At 39.9% G+C, this 13505-nt stretch overlaps 1 protein-coding gene across 1 annotated transcript; it reads right to left on the bottom strand.

The window, feature by feature from the left end:
• Nucleotides 1-3405: 3405 nt before the first annotated feature.
• Nucleotides 3406-11975, bottom strand: LOC110315005 (serpin B9-like). Its single transcript, XM_021189177.1, is given in 7 exon segments — nucleotides 3406-3822; nucleotides 5729-5884; nucleotides 8418-8560; nucleotides 9982-10099; nucleotides 10551-10619; nucleotides 10622-10696; nucleotides 11808-11975. Coding segments are annotated over 7 exon segments (1146 nt in total).
• Nucleotides 11976-13505: the final 1530 nt, after the last annotated feature.

Here is a 13505-nt window from a genome sequence, read left to right as displayed (position 1 = left end):
TTGGGAGATTAGAAACGGTTCATTAGAGGAAAGCCTATCCCATCATCCAAGCACAGCAGGCCTTGATGAACAGAGTCAGTCTATGGTTTTAAAGCTTTATTGTAGAAAGGCAGGGGAAAGAGAAAAGTAAAAAAGAGAGAGAGACCAGCCATGGCCAAAAGAAGAAAGGGGGAAAAGGAGAGAGGGAGAAGAAAAGCTAGAGAGTAAAAAAGAGGGGGGGGAGGGAGAGAGAGAATAAGAGAGTAAGAGAGTGATAGGAGAGGATAAGGAGAGTGAGAAGAGAGGATGAGGAAAGATGAGAGTAAGAGAGCAAGGTGGGGCCAAGCAGTGCCTCTTATGGTGGGTTGTTATTTTTACTGTTGCTACATAACTGGGAGGAGTCTAGCCTGAAGTTCAGAAGCTTGGGACATTGTCTATGTGACCACTAGCCACATTTCTCCTGTGGGGGCTGTGAGGACGGTAACTTTGACAGGAGCCTTGAGTCCAGGAGACATGATGGAATGCCTACCTTGCCATGTTGGTGAATTATCTCCATTGGGTTTTACTAGGGTTCAGACCTCAGCTCGACAGGAGACCAGACTGTCTGTGTATTGCCCAATGCCGAACACTTATGTGTTTCACCTTTTAAATTTTTTAAATTTAAATAGTGTATTTTGTGTGTGGGGGTGGGGGGTGCTTTGCATGCATGTATGTCTGTACATCATAAGCATGTTTTGTGCTCTCATAGGGAAGAAGATAGCATGTGATTTTCTGAACAGGAGTGTTTCTCACATCCTGAGGCTATTTGTTTACCTAGACATGGCTATCTTGGGAATAATGTCCCAGGACAGATGCACATTTATATCAGAAACCTTGTTGATAACATATTGATTTGTCCTTCAAATCACACATTTGTTGGCTGTGACAATAGTTACAAAGTTATAGGACAGTCATCATCTTCTAATCCCTGAAGTTTACGCTGTGTGCCCATTTTTAATACCCATCTTCCACATCCACCAACTTTGCTTAGAAACCACTAACCCATTATTTCCCTGTTTTTCCAAGTCGTGAGTAGTGCTTGTGAATGAAATATGTACTCATATATTTGGTCTTCTGATAGTAACCTAATGTTTCCACTGCTTATCCTTACTGTTTCTAGATGACAGAAACATGGGCATGGACCAGTCATGCTATAAAATGCCACCTGCCATAGGTTGATTCTCCCCAGAGAATTTAAGTATGGTCATTTCACAAGTTTTTGTTTGCCACAGAAAGAAATTCCAGGAGGAGCCAATATGAAGTAGAGTTGGATTTATGAAGAAGCAAACACATAAATATTTAAATACACTATACAAAGGGAATTCCAATAGGAAATGTGAGGACAAGACCCACTTAAGTATGCTGGTGTCTCCAGGGAGAGCATGGACTCAGTGTCTTAATAGTACATACACTACTCATGGTGACACATGCAGATTTGGTGGTTCTCTTAACTGTTACAAAGTTGCTGAGAAAACCTCATTCTCATTACTTCATTGAAGTCAAATATTTTTATTTTTAAGTTTTAGTTTTTAAAGGTAAAATGGATGAAGATATATGAGTACCAAACACATAAGCATAACTTTAAAATAGAAGCCTTGTTGGGAATTAGGAGAATAAGAAAGACTTCACAGAAACACAAAATGCTCACACTAACTACAGGATCATATATCTAATCCCTGAGAATGTTAAGGTTTCACTTTCCTGAGCCTGAGAGCTTACTCAGTATCAAACTGTGTGGTGCACTCAGTCTAGTTAAGCTTCCCATTCCATGGGTTCCTCCTTGTGGATTATGGCAATCTAGCTTTTCACCAATCCATTCTTACAAAAAGATTGTGGCTTATTACCAACAGGGTAAATATATACATAATGTTTTCTTCATTCTTATTGACCTTCTTATGGTCTGTGAGTTGTATTGTGGATATTCTGAGCTTTTTGCCTAATATCCACTTATTAGTGAATACATACTACATGTGTTATTTTGTGACTGGGTTACCTCAGGGTGATATTTTCTAGTTCTATCCATTTGCCTGTGAATTTCACAGTCATGTTTTAATAGCTGAGCAGTACTACATTGTGTAAATTTATAATTTCTGTATCCATTCCACTGTTGAGGAACATCTGCGTTGTTTCCAGCTTCTGACTATTATAAGTAATGTTTCTATGAACATAGTGGAGCAGGTGTTCTTGATATATGTTGGAGCATTTTGGGGTATATGCTCAGGAGTGGTATAGCTTGGTCCTCAGGTAGAATTATTTTCTGAGAAACCACAAGCATGATTTCATTTAGAACTTTTTTTATTTTAATCTTGTTCGTGTGTGAGAGATTATGAGAAAGATTTCATGTACTATATACATCCAGGACCCGGTGAAGTTTGAAGAGGACATCAGCTTCCCTGATACTCCTGTTAGAGGAAGTGTTAAGCAGCCATGTGGGTAGTAAACACTTTTCCAGGGACCTCTGGAAAAGCAGCAATTCTGAACCATGTCTCCATAATGGCACTCTAACACACTGAAAATACATATGCCTCCTGTATGTGGCATAGCGTGGGCCATATGGCATAGATTTACACACATAGTTCTAGTTATGAGAGAATCTAGGTGCAGAAAGTTAACAGAAAATCCCCTCTAAGTGGTTTAATTAAAATTTAAAGCACACAATGTTTTGTGAGAAAACAAATTTTATTTTGAAATGCATTTAGAGACTTCAGAGAATTTAACTATTGGGGTTAGTGATAGAGAATCATAGTGGTTTGTAGAAGCATGACTTTTGCATGGAGGGCATTTGGTAGTCCAAGCCAGTTGTTATGACAACTAAATATATTGAAAACAGATGGAAAAGGACAGTTGGTAGAGGAACATACTCTCCGTACATGTCCCCACCCTTACACAGCATTGGGAACATACCTGGTGTATAGTGGGCAGAAAGTAAAATGAATTTCAAGTGTGCCTAAGGAACAGATACCAGGAAAATAAGAGTAGCAGGCCTCACACACAGAAGCATTTTCTAGGATGAAATCAGATTAAGGCAAGTGAGGGCAAGTGTTGTAGTACCAGGAAAAGACAATGTATATTGATGGCATTGTTGGTCTGTGGATTGACTGGAGGATTATTTAGTTACTTTAGAGATCATTGTAGGTTATCTTGAGGATTATCTTTGCCTTCTTAACAATAAAGGAAACCATAACATTCTGTGGTCATCTGACCTGGCAAAGGACACAAATTAATATCAGGATAGGGAGATCTGAATGTGGGCTTCACTAGATCAGAATGAAAAGATGAAAGTTCCTTCATCTTGGAACATGTCTTCCACCCACTTGCCCATCCTCACAGAGAAGTAGGGGTGGTGGAGTTGCCAAGAGAGAACTCTCCCCACACATTAAATATGCTTTATGGAGATGAGAACCTGCCACAGAATAGGATGCTTTTAGTTTTGTTGTGCATGATGAAGAAAACGAAGGGGTGGTCAGCACAGAAAGTTGGGGGATTTTTGGGAGAAGAATTTAAACACATAACTACATCTTTTCCCGCAGAGGCTGCAGCGGCCTCTGTTCCTACTTCATTGACCTCTACCACACACTTGTGAACAAACTTGGACAGACACAGGTCTTTCTTAGTAGACATTCCTGATAAGTCAGCCTTGTTTCCATGGAAGACATCCAAAATTCCCAAATGCTGTAACAAGGAATTCATATCATAATCCTCTTGTAGTTGAAATTTTAGAAGATAAACATGGAGCTGCTTGCCATTCAAAAAGTTTGGTTTGGTCCAGGCTGTTAACTTCTCAAAATTGAGATTGTTTTCCACCTGAAAAACCAGAATTAGAAACTTTTAGATTCACAGTTGAGGTTTTACCGAGAGCCACACAGGTAATCCTTGCTCATATGTCTGTCATCATATACAGGAATTGCCTATTTAAATGACCAGGAAGTATGGGTAACCCACTGTCCTGGTAGCTTGTTTGTGATTTCCATGATGGAAATGGTGGACAAGTCGTACAGGGCAGGGCTATCTGGCTGTCTTCTCCTAAATCACTTTCAAGAGAACTATTTTCCTGACAAGTGTCACTATCCAGGTGATTATTGTTTAATTTCTACTTGATTTTGTTTTCTTGTTTCAAAGAGAGTAAATTATTGCTACTTAAATAGCAATTAAGTATTGGAAAAGATAGGAGTTGATGAAAATCTAACTCATTCTCTCTTGAAGTGATGCCACAGTTAGAGAGCTGGATGCTGAGAGGCAGGGAGCTCTTTTGTTTACAAAGATCCCTTATGTCATGCACATTTTACTACCCACAGTTCAGAGGATGGCTCATGGACTGTGGAGTTTCCTGATGCAAGGAAGACCAACATTTGTTACAATGACTTGCCTGACTCTGCCCTCCTTAGTTTTCAAACTTTATGTTCCTCATTGTTAGGTTAAAATGGGATATTGTTTCAGTCTATTTTCCATTCTCAGATATTAAAATAAAATACCAAAAAAGATCATGATGTGGGTTATATTTATGGAGGGGGATTATATTCAAAGAAATGTGCTAACTTTTTACCTGAGTTGCCCTGATTTCCTATTAGGTAATCTGTGGGGCTATGGGTGTAGGGGAAGAGTGGGGAAAAGAGGTCCCAAGTCCAGCCAGTGTTTCAGTGTTCTGGACAGGCAGATGCAGGAGGACTGCTGGATGCTTTGTATGTGGCCCTGGGTGGGCATCTAGCTGTGTGAAGCCACTGACCCCACATGGCAGGGGGCAGACCAGGGGCAGCCCCTGGTACCAGGTCTAACACTCCAGCATCCCATGCTGGATATGGCAGAGGAGCTGAAACATAATAGGGGCTGTGGGGTGACACTGGGCCATGGAGGGGAAAGGAAGAGAGGTCAGTGGGAGAGGAGGTGCTGGATGGTTCCCACACAGGAGAGTGTCTTTAATCTGGGCCTTGATCAACAGAGACAGTCTATGGTTTTGGAATTTTACTGTAGAAAGGCGGGGGGGAAGAGAGAAGATAAGAGAAACTGCATGGCCAAGAGGAGAGAAGGGGGAAGCAAAGAGAGGAAATGAGCTAGAGAGTAAGAAAGGTGAAGGCTTAGAGAGAGAGAGAGGTAAAATCTTAGAAAGAGAGAGTAAGGAAAGTAAAAGCTTAAGAGAGTGAGGAGGGGCCAAGCAGCCCTTCATATATTGGGCTGTTATCTTGCTGTTGCTAGGTAACTGTGAGGAGGAATCTTGCCAGAAGGTTATAAGCTTGGGACATCATCTATGTGACTGATATCCACACGAGATTCTCCTGTTGGTGCTGTGGGGGCTGTGGGGGCAGTAACTTTGACAGGAGCCAGGGGTTCAGGAGACATGAGAGAACACCTTCTATCCAATGTAGGTGAAAATTACCATGACCAGGTCCTACCAGGGTTCAAGACCTCAGCTCCACTGGTGACCAGGGTGTCTGAGCATAGGCCATTGTCCCACAGTAGTCATCACCCATTATAGTGGAGAAATTATGGCATGTAACAAAGGTACATAGACCATAATGGGCATCTTGGACACAGTTTTGATCCCAAAGCCCTGTGCCTGTCCACAGCTTGAAGTTCTGCCTGTGAATACTATTCCCTCAAATGGCAATTTCCAGGTTGAAGATGTTAAGGTCTGTTCTAGTAAGGACACAAATGAACACTGGATTATTCTCAAAGACATTTGGAGAGGTGAATGCTACAGAATCTCCTGGCTTACCTTGCTGATATCCACACCCTCATCTGGGAGTAGGACCACGAAACTCATATCTATGCCCTCATAGGGAATCACCAGCACTTGTGCCTGGATTTCCTTCACATACGCATGGCAAAATCTGTCTTCCTGCCACATCATCTGCACTGGCCTTGTTTCCTTCTGAACAGAGGAGTGCATGACATCAAATATATAATTGAGAGAAGTCAGATGGTTTCCACATCAGCTGCAGTTAATTCCACTGTTTTCTACACACACAGTGAAAACAATATTCATGTTCCAGGTATAATTCCACAAATTCTTTCAGCCTCTTCCTGTTTTCATTAACATAATTGACTATAAGCAGATATAGGCCTTTCTGTGTTAGAGTTTCTACTGCTGTAATAAAAACCATGACCGAAAGCGCATGGGAAGATGATTTCTATAAGGACTCTCGGGTCACATTTGGTCATAAAGTGAAGTCAGAGCAGGAGCTCAGGAAACAGCCATGGAAGAATGCGATTTATTGGCTTGTTCTTCAGGATTTTTCAGCCTGCTCTTTTACTCAACTCAGGACCACCTGCCACAGTTGGCATCACTACAGTGAGTTGGTACATACTCCATTAAATATTAATCAAAAAAGTTACCAACAGATTTGCCTCTAGGTCAATTTGTGGAGACAATTTCTCCATGTAGAGTTCTTTCTTTCAATTTGGTTGTAGCATGTGTCATATTTCCAAGGCAACAACTAGCCTAGGGATGAATTATAGATGATGCTATACAGCAAGAAATATGTGCCATCAAATGTCAATATTCTAAAGCCCTTCTTGGGTTAAAATACTCCACAAAGTCTCTTGTTTCAAAGCTTTTTAACCACATGGTGGCAGAACTGGGAGAAGGCCAAATCTTTAGGAGATGGATTCTAATGGGTCAACATTAGTATTGGTGAGCAGGTGCCTCTGAAGAGGAGATTGGCACTGTAGACACTTCCTGTTTCTCTCTTTTTTTCTCTGACTGGTGTAAGGTTAACAAGCCTCTACGATACAATTTCCACCAGGTTATACTGTACTAGTACAACCTGGAGTGATTGGCCTAATTGACCTGGGCTGAAACTTCTGAATGATGAGCCATAATAAATATTTCCTATTTTTAAGTTGATTACCTCAGAAAGTTAACTACACTAACCATCAGAAGTAGGATTTTCAACATGTAATATGATCAGCAATTACAACTAATAAAACAGCACAATCAATTACAAATAACAAAATATTATAGAGGACAATATTTTCATAGTGTTGTGAACTGGACAACAGACAAATGTGTTCTCTCAGAAAACAGCCTGGACACAGAAATACACATGTTCAAATGTTCACAACTTTCTACCATAACAAAGTAGCAAACTGAAAAACATAGACACCAGTTTAGGTTAGTACTACATTCTGATAGCCCATCACAGGGAAGAGAAATCCTAAGTTAAATAATTACATGATGGGAACCATATCAACATATATCTATGATTCTTTGTGATGTAGTAACAGTGTAAAAATCCATCAAAATTCAAAAAAAATATTTTCAACTGATTACAAGTTGTGGTCCATCTTGACAGAATTTTGTGTATCTCCTTGTAATTTAGTCAAGGTGTTTTAGTTCATATAATCCAGAGGTATGTTTTAAATACAGAAGTAGGACACAGGAAGATTTAAATTAGAGTGTACATTAAACATAAAAATGTGTTTGATTATCCATAGTAAATATTACATTTCTAAATTTCAAAAATTTCATTCCTTTAAAATTTCTGTTAAATCATTTCTAATAAAAATTTAATGAGGAGTTTATCATTTATGAGACTGAAAACTGCATTAAGTTATATTAATAGTGATAGGCAAAATACTTTAATATCAATGTAAATAGGTATTATACTCTAATGAGAACTGATATTTAACCAGTCCTGTTCAATATTTAAAAACTATAAATACTGCTTAATAGTGATAATTTGATCAACAATTTAAAATGAACATTTTTAGTAAAAAATATTCCCTGTATAAATGTTTGTGTATTCCTTTGTACTCTTACTATCTACTCTTACACTTGATCCATACATGTATTTTATGACCAAAGCAGCACAGTTTTGGCATTCTTGAACTTAAATGAAAATCAATTTCTACTATGGTTGTATTTATTTTTTATTGTATATTTTCTTTATTTACATTTCAAATGTTATCCCCTTTCCTGGTTTCCCCTCTGAAAACCCCCTACCCTTCTCCCCTCCCCTTGCTCACCAACTCACCCACTCCTGCTTCCTTGCGCTGGCATGGTTTTATGAGAAATGGTTAGAAGCTTTATAAACCGTCAATAGAATGCACAATCACTAAACACAATCACTAAGACAGGAAATACTCTTTGTTCCTATAATTTCTTTTTAGGGAGTTTAACCTTGCTTTTAGAAATATGAGTCTCAAATGGTCTTCTGTGCTTTCCTGATTTCTCTCTCTCTCTCTCTCACTCTCTCTCTCTCACTCTCTTGCTCTCTCTCTCTCTCTCTCTCTCTCTCTCTCTCTCTCTCTCTCCTTTTTTTTTTAGGCAGGAGATCAAATCCAACACCCTACACAGGAAATGCAGTATCTACTAAGGTGCCCTGGACTACACATTCACAATTAAAGTTTTCCATGNAATTTATTCATCCCATTGGCAAGAAGTTTAGGATACTCTTCCTTACCTTGTTTATCTTAAAGGGCATTTCCTTGGTGCTATCATTTTCAAAGGGTTTATACCACGTTCCTTGGAAATATAAGGCATTGGCGAGAATCAGCCTGGTCTCTGAGTCAACTGAGTCTTTTGACAATAAGTCTGGGATTTTACCTTTGGAGAAAGCAGACTTCATTCAGGTTCAGTATGCATTCTGTGTGTGTGTGTGTGTGTGTGTGTGTGTGTGTGTGTGTGTGTGTGTGTGTGACATAAACTGATATGGCTTCTGAGCTGGTCAAAGAATCAATTTTTCATGTTTGCTTAATTTGTTCATTGTATTAAAAATAAATCAAAGTGAAACACTAGCAGCCATGTTTGACTTGAGGTCAAACACACTGGAAGAACACTATTTGTAAGTCCCTCAAGGAAATCAGGTTTGGGAAAGGCAGAAAAGGAGGCTCTAAGATCAAGCACAAAATTTAAAAAATGATGGAGGGGTTGGGAGGGAATCACAGTAACCCTCTCCTGTGGCTAATGTGAGTTTCCAAATTGATTGAGTCCGAAATCTGCTAGGAGGCAGATCTCTGTATGGGTCTATGAACACATTTTCCAGAAAGAACATCATCTTTCTTGTGCTGCCATATATGAAGGTCTGAGAGAGAAGTAGCACTGCTTTTTTTCTGCCTGTCTTCACTCCTTGCTGGTGACAAACCCTGGTTTGTTCACATTACTGCACCTTCCACTTTTACCTGCCACTGGAACCCAATAGTTTTGGCCATCATCTGATCTCAAGAGGGCATAAAATTCAATATGAAATAGCAAATGATTTATGAATGAAAGAACAATTCTAATTTTAAATCTGTGTTTTAGAAGAAATATGAGTGTACCAGGTGGTGCAGAGGCATTTGAAAGGTTCAAATAACAGTGATCTCAATGATCACAAATACCAATTTTGGAACCTGTCACATCTGACATCAAAAACACAAAAGGTTCAACCCCAAATTGGAGGCTCAGTTTAATGAAACAGCAATTCTGACAGAGTGCCATTCATGGAAATCAAATACAGTATCATCAAATATAAGTAAGGGAATAGATCTAGGAATTGTGGAAGCAGAAACAGGAATCCTCTGCAGAGGTAACATTGGTGAGAGCTGAGATAACTCAGAACCTAGTAAGAAGCAGCCCCAGAGCATGATTATGGTGAAGTTCTACCCATGAGTCACTGTCTCAGGAATGATGGAATCACATGTCGAAACACTGCAGTTCACATGCCTTCCAAGGTAAAATTCTATACTGGTAATTAGACCCATGACTTCTTATGACATTTACATCATTCCCTCTGTTTTACTTGACATACACAAACAATCACTGGTTTTAAAATGAAAGGGTCAGAGGTGAACCTAAATGAATTCCTTGAGCTCTAAATTGAACCATGTGGTCTACCTGGTTTGCATCAATTTGACTCTGAAAAAAAATAGTGAGTTTAGACCATGGTGGGGAGAAGGGAAAGTAAAGAAAATGGAGACAAGGAAGAAGAGAGAAGGATGCATAGAAAGGACAAGAATGTGGGATATGAAGGAACTTGAATTTCTTACCTTTAGTTTGTTTGGAGACCCACATGTTTATGTGTTGCCTGGACTTCTCTGCAGCTTCAGCAAAAGAGAGCTGCTCCATCTCAGAGTGATAGAATTTAAGACAGGACTCCTTAAATGTCTTTGGAGAGAAAATATTTAAGGAGGTGGTAAATAAAATGTTAGCAAACTTTTCCACAATCTGATTAAAATGGTATTAATAAAATTGAATGAGTGTAGATATCACTTTATCCAACAAAAGTCATCAGGTAGTAGGCCTTTGAAAATGGGAATTATGAGACTTAAATAAATAAAACTACAAGTTGTCAAATTTGAAAATTTTAAAGACATCTTATCAGAGTTACTGTCTTTGATGAAGCTTAGGTTGGCAAGTCTTACTATGTGGCCTAGGCTGTCTTAGAACTCATGACTCTCTCCTGTCTCAGCCTTTGAAATGCAGGGTTTATAGATGTGTAACTATACAGTAGCTGGTACTTAATAGTGCTTTTCTTAGTTTCTTTAGGGTCCTTTCCCTTGGATCTAAGGCTGAAAGCATTTGGGATATAAGTTATCTTTCTACTGGTAGAACTTACTGGAAGTAATTCACAAGTACTTTCTGCAAAGAGCTTGTTGGCCATTCTAAGGCAGTACTTTTTGTTTTTTTGTTTTGCTCGTTCAGGTTATGGAGAAGCAACTGGAAGCCCTGATGGATGTCTTCATCTGGGTTTAAATGAAGTGCCTGAGAAGGGAAAGATGAAACATTTTTCAGACCAGGGGTGAAGCTTTTAGTTGCTAAAGGAAATTTCAAGATTTCTCAGGCTGCCATGTAACTGTGGTTCTGATGCAAGAGAGGTTAGTGTTGAATAATTAAAAGTAGGAATTGACCTTCCTTCTCAGTGAATAATTGCAAATCCATTCCTCTAAAAACAAGACAGATTGCAGCAACCAATTTTCAAATCATTTCAACACCCTTTTTTGCCCATTGCAGTTCTTGTGACTGACCACCATTTTCAAACATTTTAGGGAAGAACTCTGCCACTCAGCTATGATCACAACTTCCTTTCTCTGGCTTTAAAACAAAATAAAACAATAAAACACCAAAAGATCTTTATATTTAAACCTAAGTTGCCCAGACTAGCATTGGACTTGGAATCTTTCTAACTCGGATTCCTTAATAGTTGGGTTTAATGCCTCTGCTAACAGAACAAGCATAACGTATTTAGGCAAAATTTTCTAAGTGAATTCTGGATGAAATATTTAGAGTTTCCTTCAAGTTATTACTGGGGAAAACTCATTGCCTTTAAAAAATGTTACTGGAGGAGATTCAGTTTCCCTTCCTCTTTACCACAGGCTCCATCAAATAGTGTGTTGATATTCCTATGCTAGTGTTCAGGATTAGCTACATAAACAACTCAGTCAACAGTCTCAGTTGGATCTTGGTTGTTTAAGGAACACACATTCTCAGGCCTATTAATTATGGATGCAGGGGACAGGAGCCAAGCTTCACTCCTAGACAGTTATCAGGACCAGTTTTTGCATGGGAAAAACCACAATCAGTTGCATAGGCTATCTAGATAAACAGCGCTGTCTGACTTTTAATCTTATTGGCTGGGTCTAGAAGCAAGTAGCCTAGGGATTTTCCAGCTTCTAAGAGGCTTTTGGACAAAGAACAACATGAAGTTATAATCAGAGCAAGGAATAAGTCAACTTAAATTCATGAGCTTCAAAATGAAGGTTGAGTCAATATAGCACAACCAGTGTCAATTTTAATGTTTAAAATTTAACACCTACTGATCCTTCTCAGGAGTTCTCATGCATGTGACAAGGGTATGGTTTGAGAGGGAACTTACCTGACATATCTGGACTGCAGTGTCTCCCTTTGCACCCAAGAGAACCATAGCTAGGGCAGAGGAGATGCTCATAGGAGAAAAACACACATTTTCTGAAGGGTTGTCTTGACAGAGCATCTTCAAAAGATGGAAGGCAAAGGTGCCATTGGCTTGAGACAGAGTATTCATGATGCAGTGTCTGGAGGTAAAGGAGAAATGGAACTGAACACAGAGCTGAAGGTTCATTGTTCTGATGAAGGGAAATAAGGTACTCAACTTCTGGTTTTCATCTCAAAGGTCATTAACTGCTTTAAGGAGGATTTCAAAACTTCATTCTGTTATAGTCCTTTGAATGTTAAGGTTACTAGGCAAGTGTTATCATAACAGGTACACAAACTAGCTTCTTTCTCATCTGCATAGATAGAGGGAAAGATCATTAGGAATGGATACATAGAACAAGCTGCAAGGCAGGCTCTAGTTTCAGTCCATAATAACTAGTTCCTCTCTTCTGAAAAAGGTTGCTTTGAGGATAAAGAAAAAAACGGGAAAATAGAAGAGAATCTAAGAGACTGGAACAGTCATGAGCATCTAGGTCCTCTAGCATGGCTTCCACAATTCTGTATCTTGGAGTAGGTCTGTGAAGAAACCTTGTGAGATATCCATGAATGCATTAGACAGTGTCCTCCACAGCTGCCAGTTACTACAGGTTGCTGAATGAGACCCAAAGTCAAGCTGGTCTTACTGCTCTGTTTTACAGCAGGCAGCATTCCCCTACAGTGGCTGCTCAGGAACCTCGAATCAGCCAAATTCACCCAGGCTGCTTTTCTCTGAAGTTCCCCTCACCTCCCAGATGAATGGACAGTTGGTATCAGACTAAGTGACTTCCCCTGACACCTTTACCCAATTCTGAGTCACTGTGCATTCCATGGCTGTGCTGTCACTGTCACATGATGATTAAACTCAAGAAGTGTGTTCCACTGTTTTTCCTACTTTGCTAAAATACAGACCAAAAGCCCAGGGAGCCTCAGAAAACCCCAACACATACTTCTTTCCATTCATCAGACAGAAGGATACTGGATTCTCAGAGTGTAGCTAGATCCTTGGAGTTCTTTCATTGAGTCTCTAACAAGACTTTGGGAAGAAGTTTCTGGCTGCTTTTTCTCAGTGACTTACCCTACTAAGGTTGGGCATCATATGTGATATCACCTTACCACAGTGATTGTTGTCTCTGCCATCCTCAAGAGTTCTGCCTTGGCATGGAAGATATCTGGGACACTGTGGGGAATTGGGCTATGCACAGACAGGCTGGTCTCCAGTTGAGCTGAGGTCTGAACCCCAGAAACAGTGATAATTCACCTACATGACATGTTAGGCATTCCCTGATACTCCTGGAACTCTGGCTCCTGCCTAAGTTACACACCCCCAAAGCCCCCACAAGAGAAGCATAGCTAGAAGTCACATAGGCAATGGCCCAAGCTGCTGACCTTCAGGTTAAACTCCTCCCCAGTTACCTAGCAACAGTAAAGACCATAAGGGCTGTTCAGCCCCTTCTCACTCTATTACCTCTTACTGCTCACTCTCTTACCTCTTACTGCTCACTCTCTTACCTCTTACCCCTCACTCTCACCCCCTCTCTCCTCTCTTGTCTTCTCTCCTCTCTCCTCTCTCTTCATCCTCTCCTCTCTTCTCCTCTCCTCTCCTCTCCTCTCCTCTCCTCTC

Source organism: Mus pahari, unplaced genomic scaffold (assembly GCF_900095145.1).
Source record: "Mus pahari unplaced genomic scaffold, PAHARI_EIJ_v1.1 scaffold_8887_1, whole genome shotgun sequence".
NCBI lineage: Eukaryota > Metazoa > Chordata > Mammalia > Rodentia > Muridae > Mus > Mus pahari.
The sequence above is the reverse complement of the archived record's forward strand: the minus strand, read 5'-3'. Positions and strand labels throughout refer to the sequence as shown.